Source organism: Pteropus medius, unplaced genomic scaffold (assembly GCF_902729225.1).
Source record: "Pteropus medius unplaced genomic scaffold, Ma_sr-lr_union100, whole genome shotgun sequence".
Taxonomy (NCBI): domain Eukaryota; kingdom Metazoa; phylum Chordata; class Mammalia; order Chiroptera; family Pteropodidae; genus Pteropus; species Pteropus medius.
In genome coordinates this window covers 1,454,253-1,471,208 of record NW_024356397.1, presented here as the reverse complement: position 1 = coordinate 1,471,208, position 16,956 = coordinate 1,454,253, and the positions used below count along the sequence as shown (strand labels likewise).

The window sequence follows — 16,956 nt, the reverse complement described above, 5'->3', positions numbered from 1 at the left end:
CCACCCTATCCACCCTCAAAAAGGTGATCAGGGGTGTGTGTGTGTGTGTGTGTGTGTGTGTGTGTGTGTGTGAGAGTGAGTGAGTGAGTGAATGATGTATTCATGTTTGTATGCTTGAAGATGGCATATTGAGCCAAACCCTTCTCTGGCCCGCTACTTAGGGGAGGATGAGCATAAAACAGCCTTCCCCCATACACACACCCCAAACCTGAGGGTGCTTGAGATTTCAGCAGGAGCTAAGGAACTCATTTTAGGGGACTGGAGGGCTTTGTTTTAGAGGGATTTTTAAGATCGATTCAACAGGTTGATGGTTAGGGTGTTTCTAACCCAAGCCAGGGGCTTGTAAACATGAATTTTCTAAAGTAAAATAAACCCTCTTTCTTCCTGCTAAGAAAATGATCGTTATGGAGGTTCTGGGGTTTGTGGCCTGTGTTCTGTCGCCTGCCCTGAACTGTGGGGTGTGGAGTAATCATGGAGACTTGGTAAACCTGACCAAGCTGTCAGTGGGGATCTGAGATGGCAACCTGTAGGAAATGTGATTTCATTTCCCAGAAAATGTAGGGAACAGCACCAGTAAATTCCTGCTGTTAACCTTTTCTGGAGGAGAATAGAGTGGGGAGGGCAGTCCTCCATACCTCTAATATACGAGGAGTTCAGGGAAAGAAAAGAGGCATGGTATTCTTTAGGTTTTTCTTGATGGCATCTGAGATCCTTTGTGGGGGGACTCTGCCACTCTTTGCTCTTCTACCTTTAGGCTGGCACTCCCATTGGTTGTGGTGCAGAACCTACACCTCAGTGTTTGGATCTGTCCTGTGGTCCCTATAAGCAGGGCATCTTTCTGCATGTGAGCCAGCCCCCTTCCTGCAAGAGGCTCTGCTCAGGTTGGAATTTGTCTGTTGTTCACCTCTGGGAATATGTTCTGTGAAGGAGGGTACATTTAGAAAATTCTGTCCTCCGAAAAGTGCTTTTGAAAATGGGAGGCCATGCTCCCTGCCAGACTTGCAACTAATCTGTTTAGGGTTGGGGGATAGTTTAGGGGGTGCCGTTTGGAGAGAATCACTTGAGTGATCTATGCCCCTTTGTGTGCGAATGTGTGTTTCGGTCAGAATGTGCCCTGGCCCCAAACAAGCCTTGGCTTCCTGCCTAGGTAGGTGGGAGAGGGAACCAAGTGGATGTGCGGAGCCATCCCAGAACCACCCCTGCCAAGGATTGGGTGTGGGAAAAACTCAGGAGCAGGTGGTTAGGTCAGTTGTCCAGATGCTCATGTTCTGTGGTCATGGATGTGTAAAGAGAGGGGAGCAAAGAGATGGAAGGAGTGATTTAACACCCGGAGGACCCAGGAGTCCCACTTATACCCAGGGAAAACACAGACTAAGACCGCTACAAAGGCTCCTGGGCCCAATGCCCCACCCTTCCTTTGCTGGGGTGGAGTCTAGCACTGGAAAGATGCCTCAGGTGTGTTTGGTGTGAAGGGAAAGGGAGGTAGGGCAGGCTCTCAGAGACCAAGACATGGAATTTGGGGACCTGGGAAAGAGTGGCGCCAGCTCCTGGGTGAGCTGTTATACCAGGCCCTACCAGCCCTGCCCTTCCCAGTACCCCAAGTCTTTTCCGTCCACCCCTGACAGCCTCTTGTCATCATTTAGCTACTGATTGTGTCCCATGGCTTGACATTGGAGGGTTAAATGAGGCACTGAGTCCCGCCACAACTTTTTAACCCTGTCCCCAGATGCTCTTTGCCTCTACTGTACCCCTGGGGCTTTTATCTTAACAATCCCTCCTACCCTTCTTCTATACCCTTTTTTTTTTTTAATATACTTATTTTGCTATTGGGGGAGGGGAATATCAGATGAACAAGATCACTTTTAAATGGTAGTTTTTATAAGATGTTATAAACTTGTATCTTTTTACCATTAAAGTGCAGTGTATGTTCCTTCGTGATATATTTAGGCTATTTAAATAAAAAGAAAATGGGGCTTTTCTACATTTTATCTCCTTGAGGAGAATATCCTCTGAGAAGGCTATCCTTTGAGGCCAAAGTGGTCTTTCTTTTTTTTTTCCCCAAATAGAACCACCCTACAAATTCCAGTACCCTATAAACTACCACTTCGAAATTCGCCTTCGCCATAGATGAGCAACAAGTAGAAGTACAAACAGGGTATCAGTTATGAATAAGAGAAAACAACCTGCACAGTGAGACAGAATATTAGATACTAGTACATGGAATATATCTCAAAGTGTGGTCTGTCCTCCATCAACATTACTCTGGGAATCCAACAGCCCATCTGAACCAGCTGCTTCCCTGGCAATCACTTACTGGCTCTCCTACACATTTAAGTTTGAGAATCTTCCCCTGCCCTCAGGTGGCAAGAGGGGCTCCCAGCTTCACAGCCTGTTTTGACCTTGGGATAAAGCAAATGACAGCTTCAATTGAAAGTTAGACTTTATTGTATACATGGATGGGGTAAACCCCACTCCTTGTGAGGTAGGGAAACAAAGTTGCAACAGGAGGCAACCCTCTTGGGTGTCACTGAGAACAGAGTAGGTAGTGACCACTCCAGCACTGGATTAGTCTCCTACCCAGCCACTACCTGACAGACCCTCCCCCCACGTTTCCCACCATCTCCCCAGTGAGAAGAGCCCTAGGGTAAGTATCCTTACCCCCTTCAGAGAAGGGGACTCTCTGTCTCTTGAAAGCGAGGATTGACAGTGGTCGTGATGGCACTTTTGTAGAGAGGATTGCTGTCCTGGGGAAAGAGGTTGGAAATGATGAGGGAAAGTCCCAGGACTTCTGGACCTGGACCTAAAAGCCAACCTAGAACTTGAGCCAGACCCCAGGACTTGATGGAAGTTAGCAGAGGAATGGAACAGAGGAGGCACAGACCTGGGAGGGTGGGAAGGGGCTTCATGGTAGTTATCAGAGCTGAGGGTGGAATGAGAAAGCAACAGAGGACCTAACCAAGGAAAGCAAGTAAGACCCACTCAGTGGGCAGTCTCCTTACCTGCTTCCAGTTGAGCTGCTGCCGTTCCTTCTCAAAGCGATTGTATTCTCGACGGTCATAGATTTCTACTGAGAGCCGGTAAGCCAGGACCAGCCCCAGTCCTACTGCCACAATGCCCCCCACACAACCTATCACAATGGCCTGGGTGTGGTCTGCTCCCTCTGTAGGTGAGAAACAACACACACTTCTGGGTTCTGGAGCATAGGGATTGATGAACAGTTGCCCACAGTGTATGTGTATCCAGCCCCATCCAGCCTCCCCAGCCCTGCCTACTATTGAAAACGAACCCAGCAGGGTCCAAGGTTATCCTTAGTGCCCAGGGCCTTAGCCTTGTCCACTTGGTCCATCCCCTACACTTGTGCCTGGATTCATAGCTCTGCTTCAACCCCTAGCCAGGTTTCCCATTATCTTTACCTTTCTTCCCCAAGTTGAATCCCTACCCATCAAACTTCCAGGACTCCATTTGAAGTGTCCACAGCATCCCTGCCCACTTACTCTCTCGGGGTCTCACTCTCAGCACGACCCTGCCTCCAGCTTCATCCTCTATCAGGAAAAACAGCAGCTGGTTGTCCAGGGTCCTCTCTTTGCACCAGCCATCATCCAGGATAGGAGCCAGAGCCAGAGTCACGTTGGCATGAGCACAAGCCATGCTGCAGTTGGTAGCCAGGGGACCAGTTTCAAAGGCCCCACACTCTGCACAGTCCCTGTCCAGTGGATGCCAATAATTTTACCAGCTGGACAGTTGTCACCCACACCATATGCAGGAAAAAGCAGGCAGGTGGCAGTGGCCCAGCAAGCCCTGCTATGCCCCTACTCCCAAAATGTAAAACGTGAGGCCTCACCTGTGTGTCTCACATGGTGTCTTGCAGCCTGGGCACTGATCACATAGGGCACCATAGTATCCATCCAAGCACTGGCAGCGGTTGCATTTGCAGTGTCCATGCCCATTGCAGAGCCCTCCCTCGGGACTGACACAGCCATCTATGTCCCCACTGCATTCACACGCTCTGCCCGTGCGGTTGGCGTGACAGTGACACACTCCACATTGGCAGCGGCCAAAGCCTGGGACAGAGCCACATACAATAGACATCATAGGCTGCCTAGAACTGATATGTTCATGTGCATCCTATTCCCTCTCAAATATGCCAGACACATGCTCCAACTCCTATATCGGAATCTTTGTTACTCGCCCTTAGTGCCTTGAAGATCCCAGAGCCTAAATACCCTTGGGAGAACCACTCTGACCCTACCCTCCCCACAGTCTCCAGGTACCTCCACAGAGGATGCCCTCATGTCTCTCACAGCTGGCATCATCACACTCGCACAGGTGCCCGGAGCTCTGTCCACTGCAGCTGCAGCGTCCACACTGGCACTGTCCTTTCCCACTGCACAGGGGCCCTGTCCCATTGGGGGCTCGGCACCCAGATTCCAGATCCAAGGAGGAGAGCTCAGCTTCAGAGCACTCGCAGAATCGACCCAGGCGGCCGGGGGCACAACTGGGAGGGGAAGGCAGAGAAGGGAAATGTGGGGCAGAGAATTTGACCATCCCTTGACTTGTCTTTCACACTATCCTCTAAACCCAAGATCTCCCAAGAGCTAGAGATGGAAGGGTGGTTGAAGGGATACGAAGTACAGCAATGCACCAAGGAATAGAAGAGCAGAGGGAGTCCTGGTCAAGGGGAGCATCTCAGCACATCTGAGAAGCTTCAAGTGATGAAAATCAGGGTGCAGTCTAGGATGGAAGGCAGAGGAAGAGGAATGCAGGGGCTGGTCATATGTAGAGAACTACATGGGTGAACGAAAGCAGGCAGCCCTCACCTGCACACCCCACATTGTAGGTATCCCTGGCCATCACTGCAGTGGGGACCCTGGAGCTGAGTGTCACTACAATTACAATCACACAGTGTGTGCAACTCCACAGTCAGCTCCTCTGAGAAGCCAAGGGCTCGTAACCTCAGAAGATGGGGCTCTTGGAGGCAGTGGGTAGCTTGGAGAGTAACCAAAAAATTCACCTGAGGACAAGATGGGCAGAAGTCAAACTAAGATTATATGCGCGCCCATGTGTGCATGTGCATGCACACATATGTACACACACACACCCCCAACACTCCCAAACCCATTGATCATCCAGAACTCTATTCCTTAGTAAATTAAAGGACAAGGTCATGCTAACACTCACCTCCTAGCAATACACTTGAGGAAGCTGCTCATTAAATCCCTTCAGAAGGGATGGTTGGAGGACTACCCCATGCTTTTGCATTGTTCTCTGTGCTTGCCCCCCATCTTTTCCTGCCTGCTTCAATTTCCCACTCCCACCCCCACTTCCTTCCTTCTGCCTGTCTTGGCTGGCTCTCACCATCTGGTTGATTCGGACATTGTTGCACTGGCCTCGGTCCCCAGCCACACCATCCCTCTTCTCAGGACCCCCACACTGAGATTCGTAAGAGATGCGGACACCAGGAGGGAGTGGAGAGTGTTCGAGAGTCACAGTGGATGACAGGCTCTGTAGAAAGAGAGTGAGTAACAACATGAAGATTGACTCTAGCCCCACATCATGCCTTCTCCAGCCATTCCAAATTCTGCCAGAACCCTGCCCTCAGCCTTCCTTGGGGCTCCTTCCATTTTGCCTAGTCAGGAGGAATTTCTGGAGGAAGGACCTGTGAGAATCTTGAGGGATATACATGAGGACCCAGAGGACTTTAACAGCATTTCTGTGCAGTTGCAACAAGGAACTGCTGGGGGTCAGCGGCTGGCCAGGCACTGTAAATGTGCAGTACCTGTGTTTTCAAACCCCAAATCAGGACATATAAGCTGTGTGCATATAAGGTCCAAAGGGCAATTCTCCCAGACTTTGTCCTGGGAAATTTGATGCTGTCTCAAATTTTCTCACCATGGCTTTAGGACATGGTCCCTGTAATCAATAAGTCTAGTTGCAGAGGTAAGACCTAAACCCAAGAAACAAGAATTTTTATGGTCTCTCTGAAGAATATCTGAATTGTTTATAAGCTTAATGAAAGCAGGCTCCAGATGTTAAATTCTTTATGAACAGACTGACTAGAAGACAAATCTCAGCTCTTCTATCTGTTATCTGAGGGGCCTTGGGCAAGTCACTTTGCCTCCTTGTGTCTGTATCGCCATCTATAAAATAGGGATGGTAAGAGTTACCAAGCAGGGATTTTAGTAGGATTAAATGAGATAGAAAACAGTATGTGCACTTAGGACAGTGCTTAGCATGTAATAAAAGCTCAGTGAATATTAATTTTCCTTCTTTGCCAGAACAGGGCTCTATGCTTTGCACAAATCACTTAAGATTGATGAATGTAAGATTGGGCAAATGAACTATTAATGACAGCCATATACAAACTGCAGGTAGGAGCTGTGGTATGTTACCCAAAATGTGATTATTCCCTCTTAGTTCTGCCACCCCTCCTGAGAGCCCCCTTCCCACAGTGCCCACCCTCATTCTCCCCCAGCTCGCCCCTCACGTTATAAGCGTCCATGATGAGCTGCACCACATTGCTGGAGTTCTCACTCAGCTCCCCCACTGCAGACTTAGGGATCAGCTTACTCAGCTCCTGAGTTATGAGGGGTTTCAGGAAATGGTGGGTCACAGCTCTAGGGAAATGGGCTTCTGGGGGTCTGGAAGGAGGATGTATGGGGAAGAGGAGAATAGATCTTTGAGAGACTTAAGGAAGGCTTAGGATGGGAGGGTCTGGCATTCAGACAGCTCTCACCTGGTAGACAGGCAGTGTGGCACTGGTGACAGCAAAGATGGGCTGGATGTTTGCTGCAGAGAGAGCCTGGGCTACCTGACCCACAGAGGGGTAGTCCTGGGGCAGGGAGTGGGCACAAGGTGAGCATAAGTCCTCCACAATACACAAGGTGCCCTTCATCCCAGGGAAATTCAGCAACCAAGATTCACCAACTGAACTACTGGAGGCTTGGCAAGGACGGAGGGTCTAGGGAGTGGGATAACACAGGTTTCTGTTTGAGCTGTGGGGGGAACTTCTGGGGAAGATGGCAGGGTGGTTATCAGTAAGGAGAGTGAGGCTGTGGGCGGGGGGAGTATGGGGAGGTCTGGGGGGGGGGGAGGGACTCACAAACTCTGGGCTGCGACTGTAGAGGCCATTGCTGTCCAAGTGGCAGTGCCCATCACTGGGCATGAAAATGCCACCCAACTTCCCATCCCCAGCTGTGTGGAATGTGTCATCTGAAGTGAACACCAGCAGCCGGGACACATTTCTCCAGCCAATCTGTTCCTAGGGTGGGGTGGGACATAGGCTGTACAACTAGGCATGGCCCTTGAGATACCCCAGCCAGTGATGTGAGCCAAGGATTTGACCAGCCTTGTTCTGAGTCAGCTCCCTGTTTCTCTCCAGCCCCCCAAAGCAGGGTTGCTGCTAGTGGGAGCCTTCTTGTGAATGAGAAAAACATGCCTCTTCCTCAAGCTATTTAACTCCTATCTACTAGGAAAATGTCAAAATAAATATGCAAACTACAGTGACTGTAATATGAATGACACCCCCTAGAATTGTACACTGCACAACCATAGGTGGCAGTCTTGGCCCCAAACAGTCCTTCAGATCACCGTCCCACCTCCTCACCTGGCAGAGTGCAGCCTGCAGAATGGCATCAAAGCCACCCTCAGGTGAGTCCAGGTTGCCGGACACACTCTGGCGCCCCACCTCCCGCTCAAAGGCCTTAGCATCCCCAGTCAGGGACAGCACATGGTGAAAGCTGAAGGGTGGCTGGCAGCGCTCCATCCGGGTGGGGCAGGGGTGGCGAAGCTTGGAGGGCACTGTGCTCACAAAGGGCAGCACCGTTTTGTCCACAAAGGAGCCAAAGCCTGGGAGAGAGAAGAAGTGAAAACTCTGCCAGAAGTCACAGGACAGCAGTGGGATGGAGGAGCCACTGCTGAGGACTAGGAAGGGAGGAGTCCGTGGGAGGTGGTCCTAGAGGAGGTAATGGGAGCCAGGTGCTCCTATATGGCACCCAGTACCTGGTAGGGGCAAAGGGCTGAGACCACTGGCTCAGGAAAGTGGAGAATGGAAGAAATTAAAAGGACACATGAGAATCAGGCAGGGGTTTCCTGAAGGCAGAGAAAGAAGGCAGAGTGTAGGGTTTAGTATCGGTATGAGGCAAAGGAGGGGATGGCAAATGGAGAAGTGATGAGCGCAGAATGTACAGCCAGGGGCAATGGCATTTAGACTTTGTCCAAGAGACAGACCTGAGAGGCATCAGGGCAGTATCCGGGTAGGTAAGTACAGAGCACTGTCTGACCCCTAGGAGCTGTCTAAACACAGTCTCTCCAGACTCCGGGCTTCAGTTACCCCTCACTGTAAAATGAGTGGTCCTACTGGACAGTCTCTTAAATCCCCTCCAGCTCTGACCTAAAAGATGGATGTCTTTGGGGAGAGATGTCAGCAACCTGTGGCCTGTTAAAAATTGGGAGAGAGCAGGTGGGGCCCTTGTGTGTCCAGGATGTTGGCAGAGGCTAAGGTGGCAGTTGAAATTAGAGGCAGAGGGCTGGCAGGTGGCGGGGTGGGGCGGCACTGTGCTCACCAATGCGCACAGAATGTGTGACCTCCTGCAGTCGCACCAGCAGGGCGTGCCCGAGTTGGCGCACGAACTCCAGGTCATCCTTCATGGAATAGCTCAGGTCCATAAGGTAGTACAGGTCCACAGGGTATCCCTCAGCACGAAGGAAGCGGACCTGGAGCTGCTGGGGTTCCCCTGGTGGTTGAGGATGGAGCGGCAGGGGTATCAACAGGGTGCTTATAGATCCCTGCCCAAACTTCTGACCCAGCCCCGCCGCCCCTCTCACCTGGCCGCAGCGTGACCCGCACCCGTTGCGGCGCCAGCTGGGTGGCCCCTTCGCCACGGGCACCCTGGCTGAGTGGCTCATCCTGAAGCACCTCCTGCCAGCCTTGGGGTTCCTCCAGCTCCCCCACGGGGCAGCCCCGAGCCAGCAGCTCCTCTCTCCGGGCGCAGCGCCGTGCCTCTGCCTCCCCCGACGCTGTGAAGTTCTGCAGCCACAAGGGAAGGTGCGTCTGGACCCTAGTACCCTGCAGACCCCCAGCCCTGCTCCCAGCCTGCAATCCCCACCACTTCTAACCTCATCCCTCTCAGTCAATTCCCTGAGCCCCTCTGATTCCCTCCTCCCCTCTTCCTTCCACAGCTATCCTTGAACCCCAACCTTTTCTTCCTTGTTAGAGCCCATCTCCTATAGTACCCCATTTCTCCTCCCTTATCTCTAATCCCCTTTTTCCCCAGCGACCTACCCTTCCCCTCCCTCTAGGGCCACAGACTTCCTGTTGAGACTCTCAGGGACCTCACCACCACAAAAAAAGGAGGAGCCTGGCCTCCTAGTCCAACCTCCCCTGCATGCTAAAGCCAAAATGGGAAGAGGATCAGGTTAAGACCCACAGTTCCTGGGAAAGGAAAGGGTAGAGACCCCTTTCCCCCATGTCTGTTACCCACCCCTGGGACTGGCTGGGAAGCCACAGAGGAAGGAAATGGTTAGAGCGGCTTCTCAGTGGGCCTGGGTGCCAGCCTCTGGTCTGGGGATTGGAGAAAGCAAACATGTACCTGAGTGTCCCAAGAGCCCCACCTGGTACCTCTGCTCTCTGCCTCCTGCAGACTGTCTTCCCTTCCAGTCCTCCCAGATTTACTATGTACCTTTCCCCTGGGCATGCTCTGCCTCCTAGTGAGTTTGCCCTCATCTCTTATCTAAGTCTCCACCTTCCTGTGAGAGAGTTCTGCCCCCACCCCCAGCTCAGGCACCCCTCATGCTCTGCCACTCTTATGAGCCCTGTCTGTTTAAGGCATAAACAAAGAATAGCCTTGTTTGACCAGCTAGGGAGATACCCGGTTGCCAGCATCTTTCTTGACCACTGAGTAGCTCATGCCTTTCACCCACAGGCTTCTAACTTTTTCCCCTCTACTATCCCAGTCATAGGCAGCCACATACTCCTGCCAGCCCCCAACACGGATTCAGAAACCCAATCACACACTTCTGCTATAGATTAACCCCCAATGTGATGGTATTTGGAAATAGGGCCCCTGGGAAGAAATTAGGATTGGACGAGTTAATCAGGGTAGAACCCTCATGATAGGATTAGTGCCCTAATAAGAAAGGACACCAGAATGCTTATCTGCAGCCCATATTCAAGCCAGCAAAAGAGCTCTCACCAGAAACTGAATCTGCTGACACCTTGGCCCTGGACTTCCCAGCCTCCAGAGCCATGAGAAACAAAGTCCTGTTACTTAAGCCACCCAGTCTCTGGTATTTTATTATGGCAGCCCGAGCTGACGAACTTTCTCACATGTACACATGCATAATAGGTCCCTCTGCTTTTACAGAAGCATGAGTTCCAGCAATAACATACTCCTCCAAATTCATAGTCACAAGTCTTATCCATATATACACAAGTACACAGATACAGATATAAATGTACATGCACAGGAAAAGTGTGTGCATGTTTATGCACACACACACACAATCACACATAGGAATCCTATGTACAAATTCAGTCACACAGGACTGTGGAGTACACCACACATGTGCCCACACAGTCACACACATACACCTGCTCATGGCTGCCCACACACCAGTTGCACATACACCTACATGTGGCTCAAAAGCCTTCTCTTTACCAGTTGCTTGCACCATGCACAGCTTGGATGTGAGAGGATGCACTTCTGGCAGGAGGGGGCTGGCTGGCAGGACCCCGGCAGGGACAGATCAGGATCCCCCCATTCTGTGGCCTCCCCTGGGGATGAGATCTTGGTGTCCAACTCACTCCCACTTCTGCTCAGGACCAGCAGGAAAACAAGGACCATTGACAAAGCCACCATGGTCTGTAATAGGATATAAAGGGGGACACATGGGTCATTGGGGAAGACTCCCCAAGTTCTCAGTCCTCTAAACTTAGCCTGTGGTTATCCCTCTCAAAACTCTACCCCAACTCTTATCTCCCCTCATAGTCTCACTTCCCCCTGTGGATTCAGCAGTTTCTTCAAAATGGCAGGAAGGGGCCAGTACCAGGCCATGGTAGGGGCCTTGGAGAAGACCTGTCCCTCCTGTGTGCAGACTTCAGGAGGTCAGGGTGGGCAGAACGGCCTAACTAAGATTCTGGGCACTGGACCTGGAGGCACTGAGGTCTACACTGAGGTCTGTCCACCAAGATTCCAAGCCATAGTGGAAATAGAACCAAACAGGAAACAGACCAGGTTCTGGTCCTGCCTCAGTCACTCACTAGCTGTATGGTAAGTAAGACTTTCTCTCTGGACCTTAGTTTCCACATCTGTAAAGTAAGAGCATTGAATAATCTGAGCTCTTGTAGCTTTTATAATCTTGGATTCTGTATAAGGGAAGAAGATCATAGGCTCTAAATAAAATGAGAAAGGGAGTAGGAATGAGAAGAAAGAAAGCGGGAACAGATAAGGGAATATGTGAAAGAGGCAGAGAAGGTTAGTTATACTTGACTGACACAGTAACAAGAGGACTAAAGATCAGGCCATAAGAAGAACTTTCTAAAGGTCTGGGAAAACGGAGGAAGGAAGGCCATGGGTGATAAAATTCTCTCCATTCTCTAGTTTGCACAGAGGGAATCCAGAATAGAGAAAGAACCAGAAGGCAGAGTAATTCCTGGGTTGACCTCCAGGGAAGACTAGGCAAATTTCCAATTTTTTTAAAACATTAAATTTTGAATAGGCAATCCATTACCATGGTTCAAAAATCAAAAATTTAAATCCCAGTGACCTCTTTTACAGAAATGGAAAAGCTGATCCTAAAATTCACATGGAATTTTGTGAATACAAAACAATCTTGAAAAAGAACCAAGTAGGAGGACTCACACTTCCCAACTTCCCAATTTTACTGCAAAGTCACAGTCATCAAGACAGTGTGGTTCTGGCATAAGAACAGGCATATAGATCTGTGGAATATAATTGAGAGTCCAGAAATAAATTCATCCATTTATGGCCAACTGATTTTTGACAAAGGTGCCAACCCATTCAATAAGGAAAGAACAGTCCAACAATGGTGCTGGGATGACTGGATATCCACATGTAAAAGAATGAAGTTAGACTCTTACCTCACAACATATACAAAAACTAACTGAAAATGGATCAAAGGCCTAAGTATGAGTACTTAAGCTATAAACTCTTAGAAAAAATGTAGGGGTAAATTTTCATGGTTTTGGACTTGACAGTGGATTCTTAGCTATGACATCAAAAGCACAAGCAACAAAAATAAAAATAGATAAATTAGACTTCATCAAAATTTAAAACTGTGCATCAAAGGACAATATCAAGAGTGAAAAGACCATAGAATATGAAAAAATACTTGAAAATCATATATCTGATAAATATCCAGAATATATAAAGAACTCTTACAACTCAACAACAAAAAGACAACCCAATTTTAAAATGGGCAAAGGACTTAAATAGACATTTCTTTAAAGAAGGTAGACAAACGGCCATCAAGCACATAAAAAGATGTTCAACACCATTAGTCATCAGGGAAATGCAAATTAAAACCACAGTGAGATACTACTTCATACTCCCTAGTATGGTTCTAATTTAAAAAAAAAATGAAAAATAAGTGTAGATGAGGATGAGGATGAGGATGGAGTAAATGGAACTTTCATCGTTGCTGGCGGGAACATCGTTGCTGGTGGGAACAACCACTGTGGAAAATAGTTTGGTGATTCTTAAGTAAGTTAAAACATAGAATTACCCTATGATCCAACAATTTCACTCCTAGGTATATTCCTAAAAGAATTGAAATAGGGTGTTCAAATAAAAACTTGTACAAGAATGTTCATAGCAATACTACTCATAATAGCTAAAAGGTAGAAACAACCCAGTGTCCATCAGCTGATAAATAAAATGTGGTATATCCATACGATGAAATATTATTTGGCCATAAGAAGAAAGTACTGATACATGTTACAACATCCACAAACCTTGAAAACACTATGTTGAGTAAATGAAACCAGTCACGAAAGACCACAGTACTGTATGGTTCCATTTATATGACAGAGCCCAACGAGACAAATTCATAGAGATAGAAAGTAGATTAGTGGTTGTCAGCGGTTGGGGAGGAGTGTAGGATGGGGAGTGACTGTTTAACGGACAGTTTCCTTTTGGGGTGAAGAAAAAGTTCTGGAAATAGCGTTTATGGTTGCATAGCATTGTGGATGTACTTAATGCCACTGAATTGAACACTTAAAATGGTTAAAATGATAAATTTTATGTATATTTTACCACAATAAAAAAATCAAAAAGTTAAATCAGATAGTGAGAAATCTCCCATTGTATCCCCCATCCACCCTAGTTTCCATACCCACACAAAATAATCATTTATTATTACCTTTTGTTATAGTCTTTCTAGAGATTGTTTTATGCATTTATGAATTAATATAAACATATATACACTCTTTAAATAGAATCAAGTGGTAGAATTATACAAAGAATACACGAAGTTTTGCATCTTTTAACTACTTTCTTGGAGATCCTCCTACCCCCCAAAATAAAGAACTTTCTTGTTCATTTTTACAGCCACAGTTTTCCATTGCATGTAGGTATCATATCATGGTCTCTTATGATGGAGATTTAAATTGTTTCTAATTGTTCACTATTGTAAATAATGCTGCAGTGAAAATTCACATACTTATTTCACACGTGCGCAAGTGAATCTGTAGGATAAATCCCTAGAAGAGGATTTGTAGAGTCAGTAAATAGGTATCATTTGTAATATTGGCAAATATTGCTGACATAAACTCCTTAGAGACTGTGCTGGTTTACATCCCCATCAGCAGTGTATGAAAAAGACCTGCTAACTCCTTGTAGCATCTGCCTCTTCCTCAGCCTAGGCTCAAATCCAGATGATCCGCATGGAGTGTAGGAAAGGGGTGGGGTGCCAAGTCCTTGACAGCCCTTGTCCTGCCCCCGACTACCTGTGACCTCATATATATATATCAATATATAGATATATTTATATATCGATATATATATATATATATCGGAACCTTCTGTGAGAGGCCAGCTCAGGGCTCAGCCTCGGTGTAACCTCAGCCCTGCTTGCTCTGCACGCCTGTGGTCAGGGAGGCTGCAGATGCTGCTGCACGAAGCCCACTTTTGACTCATCTCTCACAGGTGGGGCCTCCATACCACACTGGTTCCCCAGACAGGACAAACCCAGAGACCTCAAGCCCAACTCATCTCCCCTAAAGGGGGCTCTGGGACTCCCAGGATGGCCCACCCCAATCCCCTTCTCCCAATTCTTCTCCCCCTCCCTTGTTCTCCCTTTCTTGGGGATATGTAACCTGCCACTTGCTTCTCATAGTCTGTTTCATTCTCCTCTTCATCCTATTCAAAAATTTGATTTTATATCTACTGTTTTTCTCTTTTCCACTTCTTCACAGTTCTTCGTTTTGCTTTTTCTTCTCTCTCTGACCTTAACAATCGAATGGCAGAATCTTTTTACAAATGGAAATCTGGATCCCAGGTGGTAAGTGACTTGCCCAAGGTCACGCAGTGCATTAGAGGCAAAACAGGGACTGAGGCAAGGCAGGACCTATGGTTGCTTTGCTGCTTTTCTCCCCTCCAGCCCAAGCACCATCATCATCGAAAGTTGCGCCCTCTCCCCACTAATCCCAGTGGGCTCTACCTAATCCCCTTTTTCTGTCCTTGGGGGACTCCTTAAGTCTTCCCTTCTCTCCCTTCATGGTGGTCCCATTCGCCTGGACTTAATTCTGGCTCCAATAAACACCCTACTGTTCTCTTGGCAGCTGAGAAACAGAGCTTCTTCCCATGCAGATCTTCCCAAGTCAAGGAGAACCCTCTACTGCCCACTTGGAGTCACTAGGAGGAAACAGAACTGAGTTACTGGGCCACAGTTCTCCCAGGAGTGTAGGATCTGTGGCCAAGATACCGATCTGGAGAAGGTCTGAGCTGAGCATTAGGCATTAAGCAGCAGGGATAGCAGCTGGGAGTAATGCTGGGAAAACCCTACCTTGACACAATCCTTAGGATATGGCAGGCACTCAGATGATAGCACTCATACATTCCCACACCTCCTTTTCCTCCCTCCAGCCCCATTCTTGGGGAATTGATGCAAGAGAGATAGGTAGGAGGAAGGAGGGCTTGTGAAACTGGAAGAGGGAACAAGACAGGGGATCTTAGGAATGCAGAAAGGAGTTCAGAGCCTTTTTCAAGTTTCAGCTGAACCCAGGTCATCAGAACCCTCTTCCCAAGAGGTTGAGATCAGGTGGGGCCTGAACTAGTAAGGAGAGATAGGACTGTGCCCAGATACTCACAGGTGCGAGCAGAGCAGCCTTTCCTCCATCCGCAGCAGCAGCCTTTGTGTACTGATCTGAGAGGCTACAGAGGAGGAAGTGACACGCCCAGGGTGGGGGGAACTTGGAGGGGGTGACTGATCTAGAAAGTGGAGCAGACAAGGGTGGAACTGAGAGCCAAGGGAGTTGATAACAGAGATTTGGAAGAAGCAAGCAAGGAAGCTCATCTATTGAACACCTAACAACAGGTGTTGAGTATATCATGTTGTTATAATTAATCCTCACAAAAACCTCCTGACATAGGTGTCAATATCTCCCCCAGTCCCCTAGTTTTACAGATGTTGAGACTTAAAGGTAAGAAGTAAAAATCTTTGCCTAAGGTCACATAGCTAGCAACTGACTGGTCTGGGATTTAAATCCAGGTCTATCTGCCTCCCAGTTGATGATCTACTTCCTCATACAGGAACATGATAGGAAAAAATGTGGAGGTAGTAAGTAGTGTAGAGAGGGGTAGTAACCATTGTTCATTTTGAAAACCCTGTGTCCACTGTATTATAGCTGTATTAACTGCCCATTGTTCATTTTGAAAACCCAGTGTCCACTGTATTATAGCTGTATTAACTGTCCACTTGTATTAACTGCCCAAGTTCAAATCCTGGTTCTATCACTTACTAATAGTGGGACTTTAAGTAAATTACTTACCCTTTCTATGGCTGTTTTCTCATCTGTCAAACAGAGCTCACAGGATTGTTGTGAGAATTAAACGAGATAATTCATATCTATTGCTTAGAAGAGAACATGGCACATACTAAGGGCTTGAAGAGAGAATCAATGGGTGAGGTATAATGGAGGTGAAAAGTAGAAGCTTTGAGAAATTCAAGGTCCAGATAGCTGAGAAGCTGGAGAGAAAGGCACAGGGCCAGGCTCACAGAATGAGACTGGGGCCAAGGAGCCAAAACAGAAGTGGATGGAGCCTGGGAAAGGGATGGAGGCCACCTGGGAGAAGCAGAGTACAGAATGGCAGCTGGAGCTGGAGCAAGGATGAAGCCTGTTAGGAGACAGGGTTGTGGAAAACATTCACCCCTGGCTCATACTTGATCACAGGGAACTTTGAGAAGGAACTGGACCCAAGGTCTATGTTCGCAGGTCTCTTGCCTCTACCAGAAGTGGCACTCCTTGCAGGAAGGACTGAGTGAAGCCACTGCACCTAGTAAAGTGCCCATCTCGTAGCAGGTGCTCAGTAAATGGAAGGTAGATTGTAGGAGTGTAGCTCCTGTAGGGAGCCACTAGGGAGAAGGGGCTCCTTCTCTGGGTGGACTTCAGCTGGCCTCAAGCTATGGGACTTTTTACCCTTCCCCCACAACCGGAGGTTACCATGGCAATGACCCCTCCTACCCCATAGGCCCTGTGGTTTCCTCTAGAGCTTCTTTCGCTTTCTTCTTCTGCTTTCCCCCCCTCTTCTCTTCCCTATTCTTATATCCTCAACCTCTCATTCCCATATGCACAGGTCATCAATGAAGAAAGCCAGGCTCAAGGTAGGCAAGGCACTGGCCCAGGGAAGAAAGTGGACCACAGGATGTGATATTGAGGGGACGTCACATAGGACAAGGGGAAGATAAATACAGGGGCACAGTGGTAGAGGCCAAAGGCAG

General features: G+C 48.3%; 1 protein-coding gene across 1 annotated transcript; it reads right to left on the bottom strand.

The window, feature by feature from the left end:
- Nucleotides 1-2,426: 2,426 nt before the first annotated feature.
- ITGB7 (integrin subunit beta 7) lies at nucleotides 2,427-15,412 on the bottom strand. Its single transcript, XM_039862345.1, has 15 exons — nucleotides 15,326-15,412; nucleotides 10,656-10,859; nucleotides 8,824-9,025; nucleotides 8,562-8,732; nucleotides 7,604-7,845; nucleotides 7,100-7,258; nucleotides 6,734-6,829; nucleotides 6,485-6,574; nucleotides 5,356-5,502; nucleotides 4,818-5,011; nucleotides 4,272-4,495; nucleotides 3,842-4,061; nucleotides 3,495-3,703; nucleotides 3,000-3,160; nucleotides 2,427-2,744 (listed from the first exon to the last, which is right to left on the bottom strand). The coding sequence occupies exons 2-15, from the start codon at nucleotides 10,854-10,856 to the stop codon at nucleotides 2,664-2,666; spliced, it is 2,397 nt and encodes a 798-aa protein (XP_039718279.1). The 5' UTR covers nucleotides 10,857-10,859; nucleotides 15,326-15,412; the 3' UTR covers nucleotides 2,427-2,663.
- Between the last annotated feature and the right edge of the window lie 1,544 nt (nucleotides 15,413-16,956).